The sequence below is a fragment of the Plutella xylostella genome, chromosome 4 (assembly GCF_932276165.1).
Source record: "Plutella xylostella chromosome 4, ilPluXylo3.1, whole genome shotgun sequence".
NCBI classification, from domain to species: Eukaryota; Metazoa; Arthropoda; class Insecta; order Lepidoptera; family Plutellidae; genus Plutella; species Plutella xylostella.
Genome location: NC_063984.1, coordinates 9,910,470 through 9,934,814, shown reverse-complemented (window position 1 = coordinate 9,934,814; position 24,345 = coordinate 9,910,470). Strand labels below are relative to the sequence as shown.

The 24,345-nt window shown below is 42.9% G+C and overlaps 3 protein-coding genes across 3 annotated transcripts in view; 2 read left to right on the top strand and 1 right to left on the bottom strand.

Annotated features, from left to right (window-relative positions):
- Positions 1-12,923, top strand: part of LOC105397922 (tribbles homolog 2) — a 29,803-nt gene extending 16,880 nt beyond the window's left edge. Inside the window, exons 4-5 of the mRNA XM_011569942.3 lie at positions 10,653-10,844; positions 11,501-12,923. Coding sequence (XP_011568244.3) covers positions 10,653-10,844; positions 11,501-11,753 — 445 coding nt within the window. The 3' untranslated portion in view covers positions 11,754-12,923. The remainder of the gene's footprint in view (positions 1-10,652; positions 10,845-11,500) is intronic.
- Positions 12,924-15,289: 2,366 nt separating this feature from the next.
- On the bottom strand, positions 15,290-18,698 carry LOC105397921 (NADH dehydrogenase [ubiquinone] flavoprotein 1, mitochondrial). Its single transcript, XM_038121234.2, has 8 exons — positions 18,579-18,698; positions 18,202-18,417; positions 17,782-18,074; positions 17,287-17,517; positions 16,730-16,962; positions 16,180-16,383; positions 15,822-15,889; positions 15,290-15,520 (listed from the first exon to the last, which is right to left on the bottom strand). The coding sequence occupies exons 1-8, from the start codon at positions 18,625-18,627 to the stop codon at positions 15,381-15,383; spliced, it is 1,434 nt and encodes a 477-aa protein (XP_037977162.1). The 5' UTR covers positions 18,628-18,698; the 3' UTR covers positions 15,290-15,380.
- A 1,635-nt stretch (positions 18,699-20,333) lies between these two features.
- On the top strand, positions 20,334-23,958 carry LOC105397919 (beta-lactamase-like protein 2 homolog). Its single transcript, XM_011569939.3, has 5 exons — positions 20,334-20,392; positions 20,590-20,719; positions 22,805-22,965; positions 23,092-23,417; positions 23,541-23,958. Exons 2-5 carry the CDS (start codon positions 20,598-20,600, stop codon positions 23,808-23,810), a joined length of 879 nt encoding a protein of 292 aa, XP_011568241.3. The 5' UTR covers positions 20,334-20,392; positions 20,590-20,597; the 3' UTR covers positions 23,811-23,958.
- Positions 23,959-24,345: the final 387 nt, after the last annotated feature.

The following is a 24,345-nucleotide window of genomic DNA, read 5'->3' as shown; positions in this document are numbered from 1 at the left end:
ATATTACGTGAGCAGAGTAAATTGCTTTTGCCGTTATTAATTTTGATAACTGGGATTCGTTTCTCTCTTTTGTAACAAAGGGAAGCCATGTAATTAATTTAGTGTAGTTGCGTACGTACGCTTCGTATTTTCAGTGTTACAATCGTGTTTTACTCGCTTTATCATTGCGTTACGAATGGATTTCTGTGTCGACATGTGGACTCACATCTGTCCCTCGGTCAGATAAAAAGGCCAAGGATTTTTTTGTGTTAAAAATGTGTTTTTGATCTTGAAAAAGTGACAAGCAGCACATGGCTCGGTCTTTACCTGCTTTTGTTGCGGAGACAATGATCGCGCACATCTGCCGCCGCAGCCTGCGCCCGCGCACCCAATCACACTCACACTTATACATATAAATGCGACCTACGTTCAAATTCCTTCATAAAAACATCTGGCTATAAGTACATACTGCAGGCATACATCACGTTTCCTTCAGTAGCATAGGTGATGTGCAGTTTTAACTCGGTGTAGAGTTTGCCCAATAATATGGCACGGCAATGAAATAATATAAATCCGAGTTGTATTAAACGCGAGGTCGGAGTGTTACATAATCTACGCGAGGTCACAAATTGTATTGCATTCGACATTGCCAAAACCAAAAGTTGTCGAGCAACTGACACATTGTTTATTGTGTCCTGCGAATGCGAACTAATTGAATTTCAATGGCCCATGCAAACCTGTTAGAACAATACTTTTATTTATTCTGGACTATAAATAAATGGGAGAAAAAACGTTGTGTGTCTCGAGTGCCATTGTCGAAAATGATTTATTTTAAACGAAACAATCAAATTGTCGAGCCGATGGTTAATGACGGCAACAATTAGTCCCCGCGCTTGCGCAGTCCCTCAGTTCAGTTTCCAAACTGTTGTATGCCACCGCTTTGTATTTTGTAATACATCTGGATCGTTTGGAAACTTATTAACTTGTTTATTTGCCATTCAATGGCACTTGGACACTTTTAGTAGTCGAGCACTTGTCACGAGACAAAGGAGCGCATAAATAATTCCAAACCCTGTTACGGTGCACACACAGACAAAAGGACGCCTCTAGCGGCAGATTGAGTTACTTTTGTTTACCGAACATTAATTAAACAAAAGATGTTGCAAGCGCTTTGTGTCGCTATCACACAAAAAGTCGACAGGTGAACGATACTGGACCTTGAATGGGACTTCGATAGCTTTCTTAGAAACCGTCCTCACTATCAAATCAAAGCGTTTGTAGTTTTGTAAGGCTAAATGTGTAAATGCAGCGGAACCAGCATGCAGTTAGCACATAGCAACGATCGCTCAACGTTTTGGAGCGGAGGTTTGCCGCAACAAATCCTTGATGGGACCTTAACCTACTTGGGTGATTACGAGCGCGCTTGCCTCCGCCGGCGAGCGCCGCGGCGTGTGACGTCACCGCCTGCTCCCGGGGGTGGCAGGGCACAGGTGCACGTGACCTCCTCAACTACCCTTCTAAGGTAATGTCGTGGGAGCGTTGCAACGGTCGCGCAGGTGCGGCCGACCTTGCGCAATGCCACATGTAACGTATCTACCCACCACTGTATCGGAAACCGCTTGCGAGATACAATATACAACACATTCATTTATACGTTTCGACACCTATTCTACACTATTCAGTCAAATGCAGACAAGTGATTCACCCGATTAACTGTTACTAATCCTAATTTCTGAAACAGTTGACGTCACCTGCATGACCTGTCGCTTAGATCACGGTGACTTGATGCCCAAGTTGACAGCAATTATGAATTTAATTCTTTCCTCTGTTAACTGTGCTCATAAAGCAAGAATAGGTCAACCATCAATGCCAGCTCGCATCGGAGCAGTTAAAAACTGACGCAATCCGTTTGTAGAAACACGTCGAAGAAGGCAATAGCTATAAAGCTAGTTATGACGTGAGGAAACTTTCAGTGTGTCATAGAGTGATCACGTGTGCACAAAGTCTTCAGTATCTGGTGGTGATGATCTATCGACGTCAGCGGCGGGGAGGCGTGACGACCCGAATACTGGGTCAAGTACAGCGCTGCTGCTCCGCCATTCATTGTCACCGCCTGCCCCCCTCCCCGCGCCCCGCCGCTGCGCGCACCCACTGAACTTGACATATAGGCTTTTTTCATTAAATTTCGGCGTGTATTGAGGTCGCGGCTAGCCACGAAGGTCTACGAATTGCATGATGTAGTTTATCCTCCGTGCGAATTCACTCTGTAATTTTGGCAACATGAGCCACAATTACACTGCTTACCGAGTTCGGACTGTGATTCTCATGGCAACATGGATTATACCTTTTTCAGTCCGTATTACTTATGTGCCTTACATCATTTGCAATTACAACAAACAATTGTGACAACAGTTAGGTAACCGAGATGCAATATTCTGCTGCAAATACTGATGTAACCGCGATGACTCCTTTCTTGCGGGGGTGATGATAATTTCTCGCGGAGGGTTCGGTTATATACTGAGTTATATCATGAGAACATTGGCAACTGTCATCGTGACAGCGAGCGAGGTCGTCGGCCGGAGCCGCGCTGCTCAATGCTAATGCTCACAGTCCATTCACCGCAATAGAACACCTACTTCAGTTCCGCACTTTCTTCATTGCATCACGCCGGCTGTTTCGCCGCACTCTCTTCCGTTGTCGGTCGCCAGTACCGTTGTGCAACTCTCCCACAGATTTAGAATGCCACGACATTTCCAAATCTTGTGATTCGCGGCTGCATAACTAATTGGCGTACGCTCTCTGCGTAATTGCTGTTTTCTTACTTTCTTTGGTTGCATCACCCCTAGTGTTCCGGCCTCCCCTCCGTCAGGTGAACTTCGCGAGGTCGATGCCCCCTCTCGGGCATCCGCAACCAGAGCGCAGATTACATGTAACGTTTATGATATAATCAATTACATATTGCCACATCGACATAGACATTTCCCTGAAATCAATTTCACCTGATATCTCATGCAAAAAGTTAAATGAGTTCCTGATTGCAGACCTGTTCCTGATATTTGTAAACATTAACTTCGATAATATAATCTACTATTGCCAAGGAATCGCCGTAAACATTAAGATAACATTTCCATGCTTTCTAAATTACATCATCGGTATAAAAAATCCACGGTGAATGACCGCTCGGTTCGGGTGTTCCGCTCCTTAATTTAGTGTTGTAGATCATTGAATCGGCATTCGTGTAGGACGTTGATCCTTCCATGATCTCATCATGGTTACCAGTTTTAGATAAGTATGAGTAAGTGCCGCAAAAAGTTTAGAAAATTCAAGTGCGCAGTAAAGTTTTTATGGTCGTCTGGTCGCGCCGGCGAGGTTCGCGGAAGCCTCGACTTTCTTTGTCCTGAATTACTACAACGGTATTGAATTTCTGCTGGCTGGCTTCAATATTTCTGAATTATGAATAATTCGCGCAGGTTAGCGTGAGTCGCCATTCGCCTCACGTCCGTCTCCTCACCATCGCAATGTTTGAAATTCCCGACGTACGCTGCCAGGCTATGACCCCTCTGTTTGAATACTAGATGCTAACCAGATGTAACTGGTCATCAATGAACCCTGAGCAAAAAGCACGCTTTGGAGAGAAATTAAAAATTTCTCGAACTCGTTTCCATTCCAACTGGTTGGGCTGACTTTGTTTACGTGATGTTATTTTTTTTCAGTAGAAGTAACGGGAGAAACTTGTTTTGAGAGATCCTTCAACTTGTTCAAGCGTATCTTAAGTATAATCCTTAGCTGTATCCACTTTACGAAGCCCACATTTTCATTTGTGCGCGTTTCACATGAGTATATTTTCCTGCTATTGTTTCGTACAACACGTCTGTAAAGTTTTATAGAGGAATCAAAGCATAACCATGACGGCGGACTGTAAAGCGATGGCTTTAAGAGCGTAGTGCATTGCTGTTTGGGTAGTAGAGCGTAGTACTATGACCCTCATTGGCACGGCATTGTTTGTTGTACTCTGCAATAAGCCCAGTGCTTATACTTACTACTATGTAGTGTGTAAGGGCTGAACGTGCCTTATCGCGGCGACCTGATCGTTATACACAGGTACCACGTCATTGGGGTCGCATGGACCCCAGTTTCCATAAAACTATTGTACGTTAAAAGTACTCGATAGTACTCTAACCAACACTCGAGTGCGTATTGTTTGCAAACAAATCGGTAAATTTAAATTGTCGTGACGAGGACTGCGGGTAGCGCATAAATAATTTATACGGTTCACATTTAATATAATTCAGTGAGCGAATGTCGTGCGTACCACTAATTTCCATTCGAATGCCATCACAACAGAATGTACCGCTTTTCGAAATGTTCACGCGAAACTATGACGTAGGATATGAGGCAATTTAAAATCGACCAAACACAAATAACATTTGTAACATCACAAACATTTGCCTATCGTATCTCGTTAGTGTTGCTAATTGAGTAAATAAACAAGGTCTAAACATTTTCCAACTATTTCCGATACGATAACAGTGAGTGTAGATAAAAATTGCGGCTACAGAAACGCCCTTATCAGAAAAGGTTTTTTAATGGTGGAACCAACTTGCACTATTTCATAACACTGTCACCATGATTTGATAAATGATAACTTTGTTTACCAACGATAGATTTTCGTTGAAATCGTGATCACAGTACATAGTTTAATTAGTTTTGAGTGCTGAAACGATATGCATTAATATTTGATTACAGTGCATTGGATAAATGTAGCCAGCCTGTCAACCTACGCGTATTTGCAACTGCGAACAATGCATTTCGCAAACAGAAAGCGCAACATCGCTTATTTCGCATTTTCGAAACCATCGCTCGTAATTTGTTCCTACAGCGTTAACAATAAACCTATTTTGGCATCCACATATAAAATAAAATAAAAATAAATAAAATAAATTCTTTATTCACAAAAACAAGTGGTACATTACAGGGTTTGGGACTCTCCAGTTAAGTATAAACCTGTATTTGAAGAGGCCCGCTCTTATTGTCCAATATTACATTCTTGTTTACTTATGAAGTTAAAATTATGCATATAACAATATTTTAGGTATGATAACTCATTATATTTAATTTAGTTACAGTGAAAAGTAGCTATATATGTATATAATTATTATAAACTCACGTACAAAGAGACAGTTCCACTTAGAAAATTTAGAATTTGATCACAATACTGACGTCTTTAGTTGGTAATATTCTGGCGACTCACTGAGTCAGCTTTTTCCGTTTAGGAGCAATTTGCTGCTTTTTCTCACTGGAACCCTCTCACTGCCGTGAGTGTATTATCAAAGAAGTTAAAATTTTAAATAAACATAAGGTTGGTATTGTAGGTACAAAGTATGAATTTACGTTTTATTTTACATATAGGAAAGTTACATTGATTAGTAATAAAACTCGGTTTGAAACAACATACATATTAGTAAATCTGGCACGACAGATGGCATACAAATGCCTTGAGTAAGGTGGAGTTATGAAATGGAGTGTAAGGAGCCGCGATTTATCCGCAACGGTCGGTACGCGGCGCGCTTTGTAAATACGCCGAACATTTGTTGCCCAACAAGAGATTACTAAACGCTTTTTTGCCCTATTTGCGCATCTTTTGTCGCTGTAATGGAGGACCTTTGTTGGCACATTCAAATCAGCCGCACAAAGACACAAAACAATCGTGAACATTATATACCATTCACTTTGTCGCATCATACGAGATCTGGGTAGCGAGCGAATATTGGGTTTAGGCCGCTCATGCGCAAGATTCAATAGTGTTAACCAACAACCGGCGGCGGTGAGCAATGCTGGACGCAGCGCTGCCTGAGTTCGCAATAATTTCGTCCGAGTCCGACTCGCTCGCTACATATCGCAAGCGCTTGCGTCGCCCGCGCAATAGCCCGCCAGCGCCTGGCACTATCCTCCGATCATTTATAGTACACACCTCATTTCCTAACCACCATGAGACACCGCAACGAGCGATACTTACTCGCCCACTTCTACACTCACACATTAGCATGCGCAAGCGCAGATGACATTCACGTCGTAAGGTTCCGACTTCCGTCCCCGAATAATGAGGAGGAAACGTTTGCGGAGCGGAACAATCGCGGTTCCGGCCGCGGCGGAAGCTGCGCGGGCGCACGCGGATGCGGCAACTCTTTTTATTCTGTCCGACGGAGACCATCAGCTGGCGACGCGCGCTCAGCTGCCCTTTATCATTATGGTAAAGACTGCCTGTAAACTAGAAATACTGGAGCGCACGCGCACCTGTCGGCAGGTGAATTAGATGTACACACGTACATATTTTTATGATGTTGTATATGCTGTTACTCGTTCTCAGTACTTAGTATTTTCACAGTAAACCGAGTTGCGTGTAAGCGTTACGTGAAAGTTATCTATCGCAGATCACAGAAAGCGGAGTGTCACACGCTCACACGAGTATCGCGGTATTCATCACTCGTTGTCTAATTGGGAGTTGCCACTTCTTGTTAGGGCAGCTTTTTGCCGAGTGCCGTCTAATTTCCCAACACCTGGAAAAGTTAGTTCGAAACGTAACAACGGGTTATGAAAGTATAAACGCAAACAGCTGTACGTAAGCGGCTCACTCGTCGGGCCCTCGTGTAATATCCTGCATGACAGAACTCCTAGCTGCAACTTGGGTTACGTGAATTATTGCGACAAAATTAGGCCATGTGAGCAGAAATAAAATAACTCATGCAAGCGCTCCGTTATTGCGCACGGCGCCAGCTTTTTTCAGTCTAATGCAAGAACATTAACCGTTTCAAGTAATGGCAATGGCGCTTGAAGATCAAGGGTGGGATCTCCTGAGCTCGTAGTTTTTGCGGCGCCCGCAGCGGCCGCCGACGTCACACGTGCGACAATCGGTCCGATTGCAACAAACTGAAATGTCATTACGAAACTGACAACAGTAGAGCCCAGTTATATCGGGAAGGAGTCAATGAACGGAAGTATTTCACGAGTGCGGTGACATGTGCCCGCTATCGCGCTTGCGCAAGGCCCGCTTGCCCAATGTGCGTCCCGCGCCGCTAACAGGGGCTGCGGTCTGGGGCCGAACCCGAGGAATCTTGTTAGCGCATCTGTTGCAAGGCGATTATCTCGGTGGTGCGGTTTCGCGGATTGCCGCCGCCGGGCCGGGTCGACGTACGCTTTCTACGGCACTTCGGGTCTTTCTCCATCGCGCGGTTGCAAAACACCAGGTTGCGCTTTCTTCGCAACGCTCGCCGCCGCCGGAGAAATTGTTGCGACACGCCGTTCGCCGACCTCACCGTTAGAAAGTCTACCGTTCACCGGATTTAACACTCACCACGTAACGGTGTAATTGCAACAATTCGGAACGGAGATCGATGAGATACCGAGGCTTACTTTTCGCGGGACGAACTCGGCCGCTTTCTTCCGTGATGCAATATTCGCGTAATAGAGTTCAACGAACGGCTGTGCTGCCCGTTTCGTAGAAGCAAGTGGCCGGTGCTGGCGACGTGTGCAATTCTCCAATTAGGTATATCTGTAGGGACCCGGGCGAGGCTTACGCAAGGCGGCTGGAGAGGCGCCCGCCCGCGCCTCGTTGCAACACGGGATTATTTCTGCGGCGCCGCTTGGATCGCCGCCCGGACTTGCAACATGCCATAACGCAACCCGCTCATAATCCGCGCCATTGTGACACCCAATGCACTCGTACGCAGACCGCCTGCCAAATACGGCCACCGACTCATTGTGCCTAGACGCCGATAAATGTCAACATTTGGGCCATCAGCGCACACGTGTTGCACCCACGACTAATGTCATTGCATAAACTACATAATCTACAGCAGCAATTGACCGTACATATAGAGAAGTTTGCCACATCCCGATCTTCATCAAAGCGGAGTGGAATGGATCTGGAGCAGGATTGCACAATGGGCGCGCGGCGACGGCGGCGCGGGTCGACATCTAATTGGTCATGTTCGGGAAGGTTTCCCAACGATCCCGACGGCATCTCGAGTGAGGCAACGCCCGGCTTGCGTCACCGCGCGAGCACATGTCCCTACAATGCGAGTTACGAAAACCTAACAGTAACCGCGCCATGCGCCATAGGGCTGCCACTCACTGCGCTCCCATGGACCGATCGCACACGCGCTGACGCACGTTTCAACCTAACGCCATGAATGTGCTTAAACATCCGTGCAAAACAGAGAATTCCTCGATGCATTGCGCAAGCGCAGCTCGTCATGTGGCGATATAAACGCGAGCAGGAAGTGCAAGCGTGTGTGCTGCATCTGCCATTGTTCGTTATGAAATTGTCAGGGTTGAGTTGAGCAATGGCGGACGGTTGCGAAACTGCACTCATCCCGTTCCCGACTCCCACACTCGCACTCAATGAGATCTTTCCCCACACCGATGAGTTACGGTTACGGCTATGATTCCTACATCTAGAAGCAAAATGCAGACAACATTTAGCGCTAATTAAGTATGCCTTTAAAACGCAATCAGACAGGTTACGAGTGCCAGTTTATTATGAATTAATAGCCCATCGTCTCTTTACACATAGTTTAAGCGATCATTACATTAAGTGTGTGCACTTACACAATTAGTTGCAGGTTACAACAAATGAACCAATATGTTAATAGGTAGATATTAGTGTTCCTGGTAGGTGATGCAGACTGAGCTAGCGGCTAGGGGATCAAGGTGTCCGCGGCTTGCGTAAAGTGCGTGCGTTGCGTCAGCGGCGTCCTTTCAGCGGCGCGGGTCGCGGGGCGGGGGCGGGGGCGGCGCGGGGTCGCCGGCGATCCTTCGCCGAGGCCGCCGAGATCGGAACACTCGCTCGGAAATCCGGCCAACCTTCCGACCGAGCGTGCGTTACGACACCGTATAACTTATTTATACGTTGCGAAATCCGAATCGATTGCAGCTGCAGACATCGCACTTTAGCCTTGCCGTTGTAGGGATTTAATTAGGATCAGTTGCGCAGTCGAGAGACCTAAAACGGACACGAGGACGCCCTGCAGGCTCCGCTCACTGATGAATTACAAAAAAGGTCCGGAGTGCAGTTGCAGTGTGACGTCACGCGTTTCGTCAGCTGGTTCCCACAGTCGGCGCATCCGCCGGCCCCTGCCCGCTCGGACCCGCCGCCGCCACGCGTGTCCCCACAATGCCTCGTCTAGAGCCACTCACGCTAGTCACCGTGATAGCAGCCAGCCAATCTTCGTGTTGCATTTATCTGCTTCTAATTTGCGTTGCGACGCAGCTTGCGGTGTGCGTTCGCTCGTAATATTTTACGAGATAACCGTCAAGTCAATTGCGACACGGTAACGAGAGTAACCTTTACAGAGCCAGCCCGCTCCATATTGTCACGATCTCGATCTGTATTCGTTAATGTTTTGTATTTATTAAATACTCATTTTATTTCCACATCTAGTTTCGAATCAGAGGTGTATTAGCCAATGGTATTGGTTGTTAAATAGAGATGTTCCCACAGAGTATCGTGTGATAGGTCTGTCGGCAGTAGTCGGCCGAGCGACGATTTGTCAAACTGTCGAGACCGCAGCGCTGCGGGTTTTGTAACTACGCTTTGAGCAAACTTGATAATGCAACCGTAGCTTTCGGAACCCTGCATGCATAATGAGACTTATACTATTACTACACGACGCTCCTCTGAAACGCTATGTATAGCTGAAGAAGTCCGTTCGAAATAGAACGAACCCCTGTTTATTCATTAAGCGCATCGTTCCCTTCAAGGTTATTATTAAATGGGCTAAAAATATCGTACGCATTAATGCACGTCTATTTTTCTGCGTGGCGACGCCCACCTCGCGCGCACCTGCCCCTGCCTGGACCTTGCAGCGCGACTGTGGACATTCCACTAGTATTATTTTTATGAAAACCATTTGTGAAATCCTGACTCGGAATTTCAACTTTAATCTACCTACACGACGACTACACGCACAGTTAACTAAACAAATTAAAACAAACAGTCGATAGGAATAGTCAAATTCCGAAGCCAAACGAGAAGCTTATTTACGGCTCCCATGAAAACAATGTTGACATAAAGCTCCCAGTTTTACAAGCGTGTCGCCTGACTCTGTGATTAGTTTACATTGAATCAAATCGAGCCGAGGCGTACAGTTTCGAATAACTGTGCATTTAATGCATTTCGAAACGATGGCTGTGAAATACGAGGTCGAACACGGTGCGCCCGCCGCGGCCAAGTGATGAAACAAAACCTATTGCATCACCGAACTTATTGCTGCCTAATTATTTACATCACATTATTGTCATACGCGACCCGAAACCGCGGCCAACTCGTGCTGTTGAAACGCACTCTTTCAGCAGAATACACACATAATACATAGCACTATGTACTACATAATATATGGTATTGTATTAACCGAGCATCAATTACCGAGTCGCGGGACGTTAATAGCATCCTCGCAGCTCTTTGTGCTCAAAGGGAGCCACGGATCCATTACGCGCCGATGATATCAGCATACAATATTACGGGCCCGGCCAAACGGCTCGATTCGCGATTTTATATGGGTCACTGGCTACTGTGTGTCGCCAATGCGCTTAATCTATAACATGTACTCTTATGTACTTCCATTCATAAAGTATCTCCGAATGTTTTTATTAACGTTAGTCTCTCTTTGTTGCAGAACAACGTTAAAGTTGGAGTCGTTGGAAGACGCGGTGGTGCTGGACGACCCTGAAGAAGACTTGCTTCAGGACAAGCGCGGCTGCCCCGCGTACGTGTCGCCCGAGATCCTGCGCGCCAGCCGGACCTACTCCGGGCGGGCCGCGGACATGTGGTCGCTCGGGGTCATCCTCTACACCATGCTCGTTGGAAGGTAAGGAACATCACGAATAGACTACACTCATTAGCATAAGTAGGCGACAAAATTGGGTTAAATATCGGAGTCATTAATTAGGGGTCGTCGCGTCGGTGTTATTGCGAGGGGGTGCGAGCGTGGGACTTACCGTTTGCAAGATCGCGACAGCGAGGGGTCGCGGCGACCGTTGAGACACCTTGCGGACCTGTCGGCCGTTGCGCTCCACTCGCCACCAATAATTACATCACCCACATACATAAATGAGCCTCCACAAATCTTGGGCACCTGCCGTATCATGTGGCGAAGACGTTGCACGAATAAAGGCCCGCACCTGCCGCCTTCGCGATCCTTTGTTTTCTATTTTTTCCGCCCGCACCCGTAATTTATTTTCGACTCGGGCCCAAGATTTCGCCGCAATCGCCGCTTCACCTGTCGCCGGAAGGGTTCCATCATTACCTGAGTTTTTGTTTTGGCGCACATCTGCCCCTACCTTTCCTTTCCAAATGACAATCGTTTCATCATTAATTGGGGCCGAGAGTTGTAAAAACGTTCTAACCCAAGTCGACTTTAATCACGCGATCGGGGATAAGGGTTTTTTCTGCTGTAAATTTAAAGAGCTCATCCATTACGCATTTCCAGCAATCGCACTAACGTTTTTCTCTCTTTTGTCTCAGGTATCCGTTCAACGACTCCGAGCACGCGTCTCTGTTCGCGAAGATCTCTCGCGGCTACTTCGTGGTGCCGGAGTGCCTGTCGTCGCGCGGCAAGTGCCTCATCCGCTCGCTGCTGCGGCGCGAGGCGGGGGAGCGGCTCAGCGCCGCGGACGTGCTGCGGCACCCGTGGCTGGCCCGCGACCCGCGCAACGAGCTGCCGCCGCGCGCCGCCGCCGCCAGCGACCGCCTCGTGCCCGACCTCGACCTGGTCTAGCCCCCCCTGCCCCAGCCGGGACCCGAGTACAGCCACCTCGCGGACGCAGCTCCTACATATCACCGCGAGGTGCAAGATCTCCGCAGAGATGTTAGTTTAGTTTAAGATCCAAAGTTAGCCTCGGCCGGACGCGGCTGGCCCGCCCCGAGCTCTCAACTAATTTATATAAAGTTCAGTCCACAGTAAAACCCGGGCGAAGTTTAAGGCTTCGGACGGGGTTTACTGTCGGCTTTACGAGCGGCTGGTGTGTCGGTGGTAATGACAGAAAGTGAGACTGATCGAGTTGTTGTGCGCGCGGCGCCGCTCGGACACAAACTGTTATTTATAAAGAGCATTCTGTTAACTATTACGGTAGGATCCTCCGGAGAGTAGGTAATCGCACTGCAATTTCACGTCAGTATCAATCGTCATATTGGAATGAAGTTGTAAATGTAGTGATAGGTAAATTATGTACTTATATTTTATATTTATTGATAAACTTATGTCGTGTAATTGTGATCTCCACCGAAGTTAGCGGTTACGAATTGCCATTTTGTTGTTACGCAAAAGTGATATTGTCTTTTGTCAGAACAACAATCAGTTGCTTCCATCGTAGAGTTTTTATATTGTTTGGTTATTTAAATCGTGAATTTGGCAAATCATAGGGTGAAATTTATAATTCTTGTTATCAAATCGACCAAAAATATTAAGACTTATCACCCGGTACTGTGAATGGTATGTAGATTGTGGTTCGTGCCATCTATTTAATTTATCGTAATATAATTGTTATGTCGCTGGCCGCTGGTGATCGGCATAACAATTCCTAAAATGCCGTTGAGTACTTGGTGTTGAGTTGAGATTTTTTTATTGTAAATTTTTTATCAATTTCTAGTTTTAGTTAATATTTTGTTCCAAATCGAAATCAGTGTTATGTTACCATTTCCAAATTTTGTTACCTTGTAAATCATTTTTTTTTGGTATTTCTCTTCAGTTAATTCGCAAACATTCTCTTGTAATGTTGAAGTCAGTCTTTCATAGTGAAGCATGTTGTACAATATTAGTCTACTATAATGTAAAATACAACTATTATTACCTTAATTTATACAAATTGTAAATAGAGCTAAGAATCATAAGGATTATCTAAAAAAGAACGAATGATAGAGGGAAATAAATAATAATTAGTAAAAAATATACTTAACTTTCATTTCTTATCTACCTTTCTTTTGCCATAAGTCACATGTAAAAGATAATGAACGACAATTAGGTGTATATTTTAAATCAAAGCACTTGCCATTTCCTTACTTTAACTCGAAAAACGGTAAGAGATATAGAAAAACTAATCAAAATTTGGTACCCCTACGATGATAAACCCCCACAATAAGGGGTTCTCTTCAAGTTTGACGCATGTAAAAATTGTCAAGTCAGCCGTTTTAAAAATCCTAGAAGTTGGTATTATACACCTGAAAGAGCTGGAAATGTGCGACTGGTCAGATTTGGCACAGAATAGAGAAGATTGGCGCATTTTAATGTCGGAGGCCAAGATCCACTTCAGGTCGCTGAGCCAGCGGAGTAAGTAAGTAAGGTATAGTTAAATACTAAACGTTTCTAACGCATGTTACAAGCACCAACAAAATATATTTTTTGACAATTTATTAGATTCTAGATAACATTTTGAATTATAATACAAAATAATGTACCTACAGTGGGCACTCAGATTTCTATATACAATAAACATTGAACTAAGCAATAGAAGTCAATATAAACCAAAATGCATATAAACCTATTACAAGTTGTGAAACATAAGAATATTTAGAAATATATAGGATACATAAAAAACCCATAGGGATTTAGAAACTAGAACTATATAAAACCATATACTAAATTCAAAAAACCTCGTATCGCCTCGCCGTGAAAAACCACCGAAGTGCAGAAGTAAGTATTGTATCTACAAATCTCAAATCAATAGTCACTTTGAATAGAATTGGCTAGGCTAAAGATATAAGAAGAGAATTGTTTTATGATATAATAATGGAGACAGTTCTAATATCAAACAAAACGTCACAGTAAATAGTTGCATAACATTATGTAAAGACAACAAACTGAAAATCATTCTGTTGTATGTTTTTCCCCATTTTAATTACTAGATATGTCAATAGTGCTTGAAATCTAAAGTAGTACCTACATCAAAAAATAGGTTTACTGTCTGATACTGCCAGTACTTACAATTAAAACCAATTTCAAGGGCCATCAAAAGGATCGTAATGAGTCGAAATAAAACCTAAGGGCGCATTCACACGGGATACGTCTTTGACGATTCGGTATACCGTAGTGACCGACGTATCCGTCTACGTCTTTTTTCACGATTCGTGAAGCATGTGAACATGGGTATATAAAAAGCATTGCTCCCGTCAAAAAAAATAACGAATCGTGAAAAAACACGATTCGTGAAAAATCACGATTCGTCTTCGTGTGAATGAGCTCTAAGAGAGTACTTTTGTTACTTTAATGTCAATTGAATAACGTACTTTTGTTACTTTAATGTCAATTGAATAACCATTAAAGGCTTAATTGATAAAGCACAAAGGAAAATAAGCATTATGGTATTGACCTAAGGTAAAAAATTGGGTGGCTAACGTGCGTGAGACACATAAAAGACGTAATTGAAAAAAAAACTATATTGGTCTAAAGAAAGTTGTACATAGATTTATTAAATAATTATAATTGTATCTACATTTTAGGTTGTTCGCGTCAAAGATTGCATTACGCTTTATTTTATTTGAATACCAAAAATTCAGACCATGTCTATAGTCAGATGTTGATCAATCCAAAATAATAGATGTTGCCTATAGCATGGTCTGAAAGAAGACTAAACTCACAGATGGTGTTATACATGTATACAGGGTGTAATTGTATCAGAGTAATTCCTGTCGGATACTGAGTAATAGTATGAAAGTAAAGCTGAAAACGAAAAAAAAAGCAGTCATTTACATTTCATTTATGTCAGTAACTGTACTATGTAACAGCTGTTTTTTAATCTCGATTTCAGTAATTCCACCCTGTCTATCTCTGCATTACTCTGTATAAATATTTATCGAAGCCGATTGACTGAACTGCCATTAAACCAAAAATCATCAGCCTAGCTTCAGACCACGCCGTATCGTCGAGTCGATCTAGCTCCGTAGAGCGTTGTTGGATATGCCCTACTCGTATACAGGATGTTGCAAAAAGGGTATACTAATCCGAAAGGGGGTGTCTCAGGGGGTCATTCTGAACAACTTTTGCTCTACGAGTTTTGAAAAATCATAAAAATATTTTCCATAGAACCTTTGTTGGTCACGTGACTTTTTTACTATGAAGAACGATTTTTTTTTCGCGAATTTCCAAATCTCCTAGAACAAATGTTGTTCAGAATGACCATCTGAGTCACCCCCTTTCGGCTTAGCATACCCTTTTTGCAACACCTGTATAGCCGTATACAGAAAAAAAGCTTGAAACTTATAAGCCACTTACAAATTTACCATGGACATTAAATTTATTCAGGTCTGCGCTGCTTATAACTGTCCAGCTTTCTTTCCCTATACGGCCTATCTACAGTATGTTCGCCGTATCGTCGCTCCCGCGCCCGTGATCCTACATCTACAGGGTGGTCTAGTACAGCCGCTCGGCCTTGCTGGGCCCGTGCTGCGCCGCGTACTCGTCCATGCGGCGCTCCAGCTCGGGCCGGAAGTGCCGGATCAGACCTTGGACGGGCCACGCCGCGCCGTCGCCTAGCGCGCAGATTGTGTGGCCTGGGGAAAGGGATAAATTTAATTGTGTAATACTTTGACCAGGTACAAACATAAATAGCGACTGTTTTTGTAAGCTTAGCAGTCGAGATTGACGCTAATCTGACTGGAAATGCTTTCACCACAGTGAAAAACCCTTGTGTAGCTTTTGGGTTTGTCACCGACACGATATAAAGAAGTGATATGTTTATTTGGTGAATAATTATGTACTTATTTTAACAAAAAATAAGATTTTGATGGTTAAAGTTTGTAATCAGCCATTATGTAGGATTCTGGTAGGTTCTCAGGTCATTTGAGATCATACCTTCAATTTGTTTGGAGATCTCCCAAAGCATGTCGATTTCTTTCGGTGACGCGTTACCGTCCACCATTCTGAAATTGAAATAAAATAATAATTGTAGATAAGTATTTTTTCCTCAACCTATTCTATTTAGCCGCCCTACAACCAATCCTTATTAGGTTTGGCCACATAATGTAAACGGTCAGCCTTCAATTACATACACACAATTCAAGTACATTTAAGCCTAACGAAACCTGGGAATGATGGTTTCCCCTGAGCAGCTATATGTACATAGGAATTTATTAATGAAATTTCCGAAGTCCGGTCAACAACCGACGAACTACAAGTATGTAATACATAAAAATAAGTAATTCACACTAACCTGTAAATAATCTTATTCATCCACGACACTCCCTCGCGACACGGCGTGCACTGCCCGCAGGACTCGTGCTTGTAGAACATGATGAGCCGGGCGATGGCCTTCACGATGTCGGTCTGCTTGTTCATCACGATGATGGCGGCCGTCCCGAGGGATGTTTGTGCGGCTACGAGGCCGTCGAAGTCCATTAGGACTGTCTCGCAGACGCTGGAATGAATGAGGAGTGGTTTTAGTAAAGCTAACACTTATAGGTACTAAATTCTGCACAAATTCTGGCACTGAATTATTGTAGTAATTGATGTTTAGATGCATAATTTCGTATTTGACATTGGTGTGTTTAGTTGATATAGTGCAAGGGCCTATATAGTACATTTCCGGGTAAATACATAAGCTTTAGAATGTTGCCATTTATGATATACATTTACTGTGGCTATATGATATACATCTACTTAACACTTGCATTAATTAATGTATAAACAGACCAAACAATGCTACCGAGCTAAAATTCAATTTGCTCTGTAACACCTATTTCAATTAAATATGTCCAACTTACTCCTTAGGAATCAACGGCGTCGACGACCCCCCAGGGATGATCGCCAGCAGGTTGTCCCATCCACCGAGTATCCCTCCCGCGTGCCGCTCAATCAGCTCCTTGAGCGGTATGCTCATCTCCTCCTCGACAGTACAAGGAGTGTTGACGTGGCCGGAGATGTTGAACAGTTTCGTGCCCGAGTTACGCGCCCGTCCGAAGGAGGCGAACCAGCTGCCTCCGCGACGGCAGATGGTCTGGGGATGACAGGGGTTGTTGTTGAAAATATTGTACTTATATATCTTTATTTAAAAATACTCAAGGAGGATTGGGGAAAGTTTTAAGCGTTTAAGTGTCTCATCTGGCCTTTGTATGAAAGGGGAATGGAAGATGAGAGCCAGAGGGAAAAGACTATCACTAGTCAAATAGTTTTTAATTGATTTGTTCTACATTCCAATTGTATTTATAAAGTAGCTATGTATGATACAAACCCAGCAGAACAAGCAATCATATCATCTCTTTGCTCCAGCTTAATTCCTTAATCATAAGTTCTATAAGGATCATAAAAATAAATCACTCACTGGTGAAACAGCAATAGTCTCAACATTGTTCACAGTGGTTGGGCATCCAAACAGACCAACATCAGCGGGGAATGGCGGCTTAAGGCGCGGCTTGCCCTGCTTTCCCTCAATGGACTCAATGAGAGCCGTCTCCTCTCCACAGATGTAAGCTCCGGCTCCGCGGTGGACGTAGACGTCGAAGTCGTAGCCGGAACCACAAGCATTCTTGCCGATCAGACCTGCTTGGTATGCCTGTAAGGAGGAAATTAAAGATTGTGACTGGATATCTCATAAAACAGAATAATACTATTACTACTACCATTTCTACAATAGCTTCATTATGCTGGGAAATCATATAAAAGTTTTTTGTCAAAGTACTGAGGCAATCACAAGAAACACTGTAGTTGAAGTAAATACAGATATGAGTAAATTTTCTTCTAAGTCAACACAACATAATTTTTCAATCATGCTCTATGATAATGACTTATAAAGCAACACAAAAAAAAACCATCTTACCTCAGCAATCGCAACCTGCAAGTTGCTGGCCTCATTGTAAAACTCTCCTCTAATGTAGATGTACGCAGCTTGAGCTCCCATAGCCTTGCCAGCAATCAGACACCCTTCCACCAGCTTGTGTGGGTCGTGACGCATAATCTCACGATCCTTGCACGTGCCGGGCTCTCCTTCATCAGCATTCACTACTAGGTACTTGGGGCGGCCATCAGAGGGCTTGTTCATGAACGACCATTTCATACCGGTGGGGAAACCGGCGCCTCCTCGACCACGGAGACCTGAGGTCTTTAGTTCACCTGAAAAAAGATGTTGAGTAATGTTGTGAAATTGTTTGGAATGCAATAACAATAACAAGTGCACTGCAGCTTTAAACACCGACAAAAATATATACTTATTTTGGTTACTATGGTTTAAAGGGGGTACCTTGAATCCACTCATGACCCTTCAGCAGGATCTCCTTGGTCTTGTACCAGTCACCGCGGGCGAGGGCTCCCTTTAACCTCCAGTCGTGGCGACCATACAAGTTGGTAAACACTCGGTCGCTGTCCGCCAGAGGACCGAACTTGGTCTTCGTGGGAGCAGCCGTCTGCTGGTACCGCACAGCTCCATTGTTGACACTCACCAGAGGGCCGACAATGCCTAAAACATCACCAATGTCAAAATTATGTAAGCCGTTGCGCATCAAAATATGGCTGTTTAAAACACAATAAGTTTCACTGTATAGCCAGGATACTAGGGCTCATAGGTAAAGGACACTCGAGGCTCTTTGTTTAAGGACAGTAATGCAGTTTTATAATCACCAAAATGTGTTTTTGTTCCCTGAACAACTTTCGCCAGCACGCCAGCCATTTTTTCCGAAACAAACTTCAAATAATAATGATACCAGCTGTAACTTAATAGTTTGCCAACAAAATAAGTATATATTTTTGTCGGTGTTTGAGTACTGTGATCTGGTGATCTTCACGTTAGAGAATAAATATTCATTGGGCGTGATTGGGCCTTCGACCATTTATTTTTTGCCTAAATAAAATTTAGATGTACCTACCTATAAAAAAATATTTTATACTTTGCATTAAATTTCATTTTAATGTAAGGAAACGAGTATTGTATTTATTCTCTGTGGGGGTGTTAGTACCTGAACCTGGCTCCCTATAAAGGAACCTTTATGAATATTCCCTTTAGGTCTAAACTAGGTACCTTCCTAAACATGGACCATTTGCTACCACGCTAGTCCACTGCGTGTAGTAGGTTCACACATCTATATAGATGTGTGATGTGTAAAAGCAAGGGCGTACCCAGGTAGGAGCAGGGGGGGGCAGCTGTCCCCCCCTAGAAGATAAAATAAACGTAAATTTTCCTTACAAGAAGGGAATTTCTAAAACGTGTTACTTACTGTGCGCAATATGAAGTGTTGGAAACAAAGTATCTTTTCTTTTTAGTCAGATATTTTGATTTAATATTCTTTTATCTATAATGTTTCAATATAACCCGACCGACCATCATCTCGGAACAGGTATGAGCTGCCCCCCCCTCTAGCTGAAATCCTGGGTACGCCCTTGAGGTACTAACTGCTTTTGATTGTTTTATTTTTATTTAAGAGGTATTAACTTAGGGTGAGGCCCTATTGGTGCGTAGTGTCGTCCCATAGGAACAGCGATAAAAAAATTATAGCAACGCCGACGAAACCCACCAAGGGAGCTTCGTGCTTACCTACCTTTTAATTTGATTTGACGAACAATTTTTACATCTGTTTTACCGCATTTTCCGCTAGAGGCGCCACTTTTGTATCGAAAGCTCAACACAGCAGGCAAGGAACTTTGAATACATAGTAATTAATTTATTAAAATTCTTAATAACTAAATTAACTACTACAAACACTTATTATATTTCACGGAATGGAAATGCATGTAACCGCACCAAACTATACCGGGATCTTAGAAGAGGCTCACTCTTGAGTCTTGAAGACACTTTGTGGTTTCTATGAGCGGAACCGGTATGAGCTGCCCCCCCCTAGCTGAAATCCTGGGTACGCCCTTGTGTAAAAGCCTGTGGTATAATTTTGTACTTACTTAAATTCCTTATTTCTTAAACGATCTCCGAATGATCCGTTACCTACATCACCACGGCCATCTATTATAACTTGTTTCACGAGGAAAGACGTCAGATGACATAACCCTTCTTACATTCGGGTAAGGGTAATTTTTGTTTGTATCAGATGTGAAATGAAATATAACGAGTAAAAACTATTTCCTTTAAATAGGGTACTGAAAATTTTAGATGGCAATATTAATTAATCCTGTTTCGGTAAACGCATATTAACTCCGCTTTGAATCCCAATTTACAATAAAATTTCGTCATCACGTAACATTTCAAAAATATATTAAAGTACAGCTTTTTTGTACTTTATAACAGTGCCTATAAAAAAATAAAACGCGAATGAGCTTCATTTAAAATTTTCTGCGTGTTCAATAATTTGTATAGCGTATAACGGAGCTTTTTAAAACTTTCCAACCTGTCAGGCAGTTGTCAATGACAGCTGTTTTTATCTGTCCTGTCACCCATCACAGGATAAAGGAAAAACGTCAAAACAAAAAGTCGAAACGAAAAATTTCTGGTAAACAAACACAAGAATCATTTTATTTATATTTCCCCTACCAGGGGATGTCTTTATCAGTAATACAAATCAGTTGTGCTTGTGCCACATAACAAATAAAAAAGTTACGGCTAACGAAATTTTCATATCCATCGTAATAACTTAATCCGCGACAGCGAGATAACAGAAGTGCTAAAGGTCACACTTCGCGTCTCCAGGTACAAACATGTCGGTGGTGATCCCGGCGGTCAGCAAACTGTCCTCGCGGATCATACGGATCCTGGGGTGTAACCCCGGACCCATGACGTTACAAGGAACCAACACATACCTGATTGGAACTGGTAAAAAGTAAGTTGAAGAATTTATCGTTAAATTGATTGACCGGAGCGATAGTGAAAAAGCAGAAGTATTTGCTAAACATCTCGCGTCAGTCTTCCAGCCAAACGAAGGGGAAGAAGATACACTGATAGATGAAGTGCTAAATCAAGACTTTCAACTGGACCTACCATTGAAACCTACATCCCCGAGAGAAATCCATCGTAGAATTAAAGAGCTGGAAACCCATAAAGCACCCGGGTTCGACCTAATCACACCTAGAATCCTCAAAGAACTGCCTAGAAGATGTGTTGTATTCCTCGCATGTCTATTCAATGCTATCTTTAGAACTCACCATGTACCGAGTATTTGGAAGGTATCTCAAATAATAATAATAATATAATAATAATATGTGGGGACATCTCACACACGGCCATCCGACCCCAAGCTAGGTAGAACCTGTGTTATGGGTGTCGGACAGCTGATATATCTACACAAATACATAGATAGATAGATACTAAACATAAATATCAACACCCAAGACCCGAGAACAAATATCTGTGTTTAAACAAATATCTGCCCCAGCCAGGAATCGAACCCGGGACCTTCGGCTCAGTAGTCAGGGTCACTAACCACTACGCCATTCGGTCGTCTAAATCATACTAGTTCACAAAAATGGGAAGCCCACCGACAGAGTCGACTCTTATCGCCCTATCAGCCTGACGCCGATACTATCAAAGTTGTGGGAAACAATTCTCCTTCATCGCCTTTCATCTACCTTGGCTAAGGAAAACATTATCCCAGAACACCAATTTGGATTCCGAAAAATGCACGCCACAATTGAACAAGTCCACAGAGTATATAACGCGGTCCGGCAATGCTTCGAGAAGAAGCAATACTGCTCTGCTGCATTCATTGACATTCAACAAGCATTTGACAGAGTTTGGCACAAAGGTCTCTTGTACAAAATCAAGACACTCTTACCTCACTCATTCTATCCTATCTTATCATCATACCTCAGTAACAGACTATTTCAAGTCAAACAAAAAGAAGCAAGATCAAACCTCTATGAATTTAAGGCAGGTGTCCCACAGGGATCAGTGTTGGGCCCAGTTCTCTACAACATCTTCACCTCGGACATGCCCCAGACTCCGAGAGTAACTATAGCCACATATGCTGATGACGCGGCATTCCTATCCTGTGATCGTGAACCCGAAATTGCATCACTAAATCTACAACTCCAGCTGGTCCAAACAAACATTTGGCTTAAGAAATGGCGCATAAAGGCAAGTGCTCAAAAATCAAACCACATCACGTTCACACTCAACAGAAGGGACTGCCCTGGTGTCAGATTGGGCGATGCTACTTTGCCCCACTCCAACTCTGTGAAATACCTTGGATTCCACTTGGACAGACGATTAACCTGGAGCAATCACATAAAAAAAAAGAGGGATGAACTGAACTTAAAATTCAAGAACTTGTACTGGCTGCTGGGTCGACGGTCTGTTCTTTCAGTTGACAACAAACTTCTCATATACAACAGCATCCTGAAACCAATATGGACTTATGGTATTCCTCTATGGGGGTCAGCTGCCAAATCTAACATAATGTGCTTACAAAGGGCTCAAAACAATGTCCTAAAAGCCATATGTAACCCACCTTGGTTTATAAAAACAAGTGAAGTTCACGATTACCTGGGGGTACCGACAGTACAGGAAGAAATTGCTTCATATAAAATGAAATACAAGCTCAGACTGGCAAATCATCCCAACTCACTAGCTTCTAATTTGCTAGACCCATCTAACCTGACTCACAGGCTCAAGAGAGCAAATGTGCTGCATTAATAAAGGGGTACTCTGACAATGGTCAGATCTCTCTGAACGTCAATGATCTTTCCACAAATCTGATAAAAGTCTGGCGACTGATGGCAGATGCAACAAGAAAAAAAAAAAAAAAAAAAATTGATTGATGAAGTAAATAGTTGAGTCTGAGACTCTGGATTAACGAAACCTATGTGGTTTGTCTTTGTTGCCAATGGTCTATGGTATTTAGACCATCTAACCCACTGGAAATAAAACACAACACCTAATACCTACTTACCATAAACTTATTTTTCAGGAGAATCCTCTTGGACACAGGGGACAAGGATGTGTCGGAGTACCAGCAGACCCTGGCTGAAGTGGTGAACTCAGAGCAAGTGGATATAGAGCACATTGTGGTCACACACTGGCATCATGACCACATTGGTGGAGTTGAGAACATCTTTGGCTCTATTGCTTGTTAGTATTTACTGTTATTGTCTTGTTTTCATGAACCTACAAAAATTCCCTAACCAGTAATCATATTTGTTATTATAATCAGGGTAAGTACATATTTATAAAACTTTCATTTAAATGTTCTTTCAGCACAGCCAAAAGTATGGAAACACAAACGTGACATAGAGGATGATGTAGATGAAGATTTACCTAAACAGATCCCTATCAGCTGGCTATCAGATGGCCAAGAGATTAAAGTAGAGGGAGCCACCGTCAAGGTGCACCACACTCCAGGACACACTACGGACCATGTGGTCTTGAGTCTTCTAGAAGAGAATATTCTGTTCAGTGGAGATTGCATTCTTGGAGAAGGGACTGCTGTGTTTGAGGATCTGTATACTTACATGTTGAGTTTGAACAGGATACTTGAGTTGAATCCTGATGTTATTTACCCAGGCCATGGGAATGTTGTTGAGGTAAGATGCACTTCATATTATTGTAGCTTTTTAAGCTGTTTATATAAAAAAAATACATAAGTAAACTAATTAGTTGTTAACTATAAATGTTCAATCATTTATAATGGTGATGATTTATTACAGGATCCCATGAAGAAAATCCAGTATTACATAGCACACAGAAACCAAAGGGAGGCACAAATATTTGAAGCCCTAAGAAACAATGCCGACAAACAAATGAATGAGATGGACCTAGTGAAAATGATCTACACAGAGACTCCGGAACATTTGTGGCCGGCTGCAGCTAATAATGTGAACCATCACCTCACTAAACTTACCAAGGAGAAGAAGATTAGTTGCACCAGTGTTGAAGGAGAGAACAGATGGCAATATTATCCTACGCCATCCTTGTAGTTATATTAAATTTATAGTTTTTAACTGTAGTTATAGGCCTGTGACCAGCAAAAGTTTTTGGCATCGTTGGCTTATTCCCTATAGGCTGTTTTTTATTATTTGTTATACAAGGTTACCTATTTAGTTAAATAAAAAACATATTTTTATAGATTTTCAATTATTTTAATGAGAAAAATTACAGTGTAGCCTACCTATACAATAATCTTATATTACAGAATAAAAGGTAAATGAGCATTTCAAAGTAAAATGACAAATTAGTATTTTCGACTAAAGCTTTTCATGCGTTGATCATAAATAGGTAGGTAGGTCGATTTGGACTTCAGTCGAAAATAGTAACTTTCTACAATTTTGTCCGATTCATAACAAATTACAGTTCTCCAAAATTGATAATGCGCATAGAAATCTTTGACAGATCGGTTGTTTTCGATTATGTGACACATGATATTGACTCCTATTTCTTTCGAACAAGGTGCAAAATGCAAGTGTTTTTTTAAGGCTCTTACGATTTAATGATTCGGGTGTGAAGATCTGCATG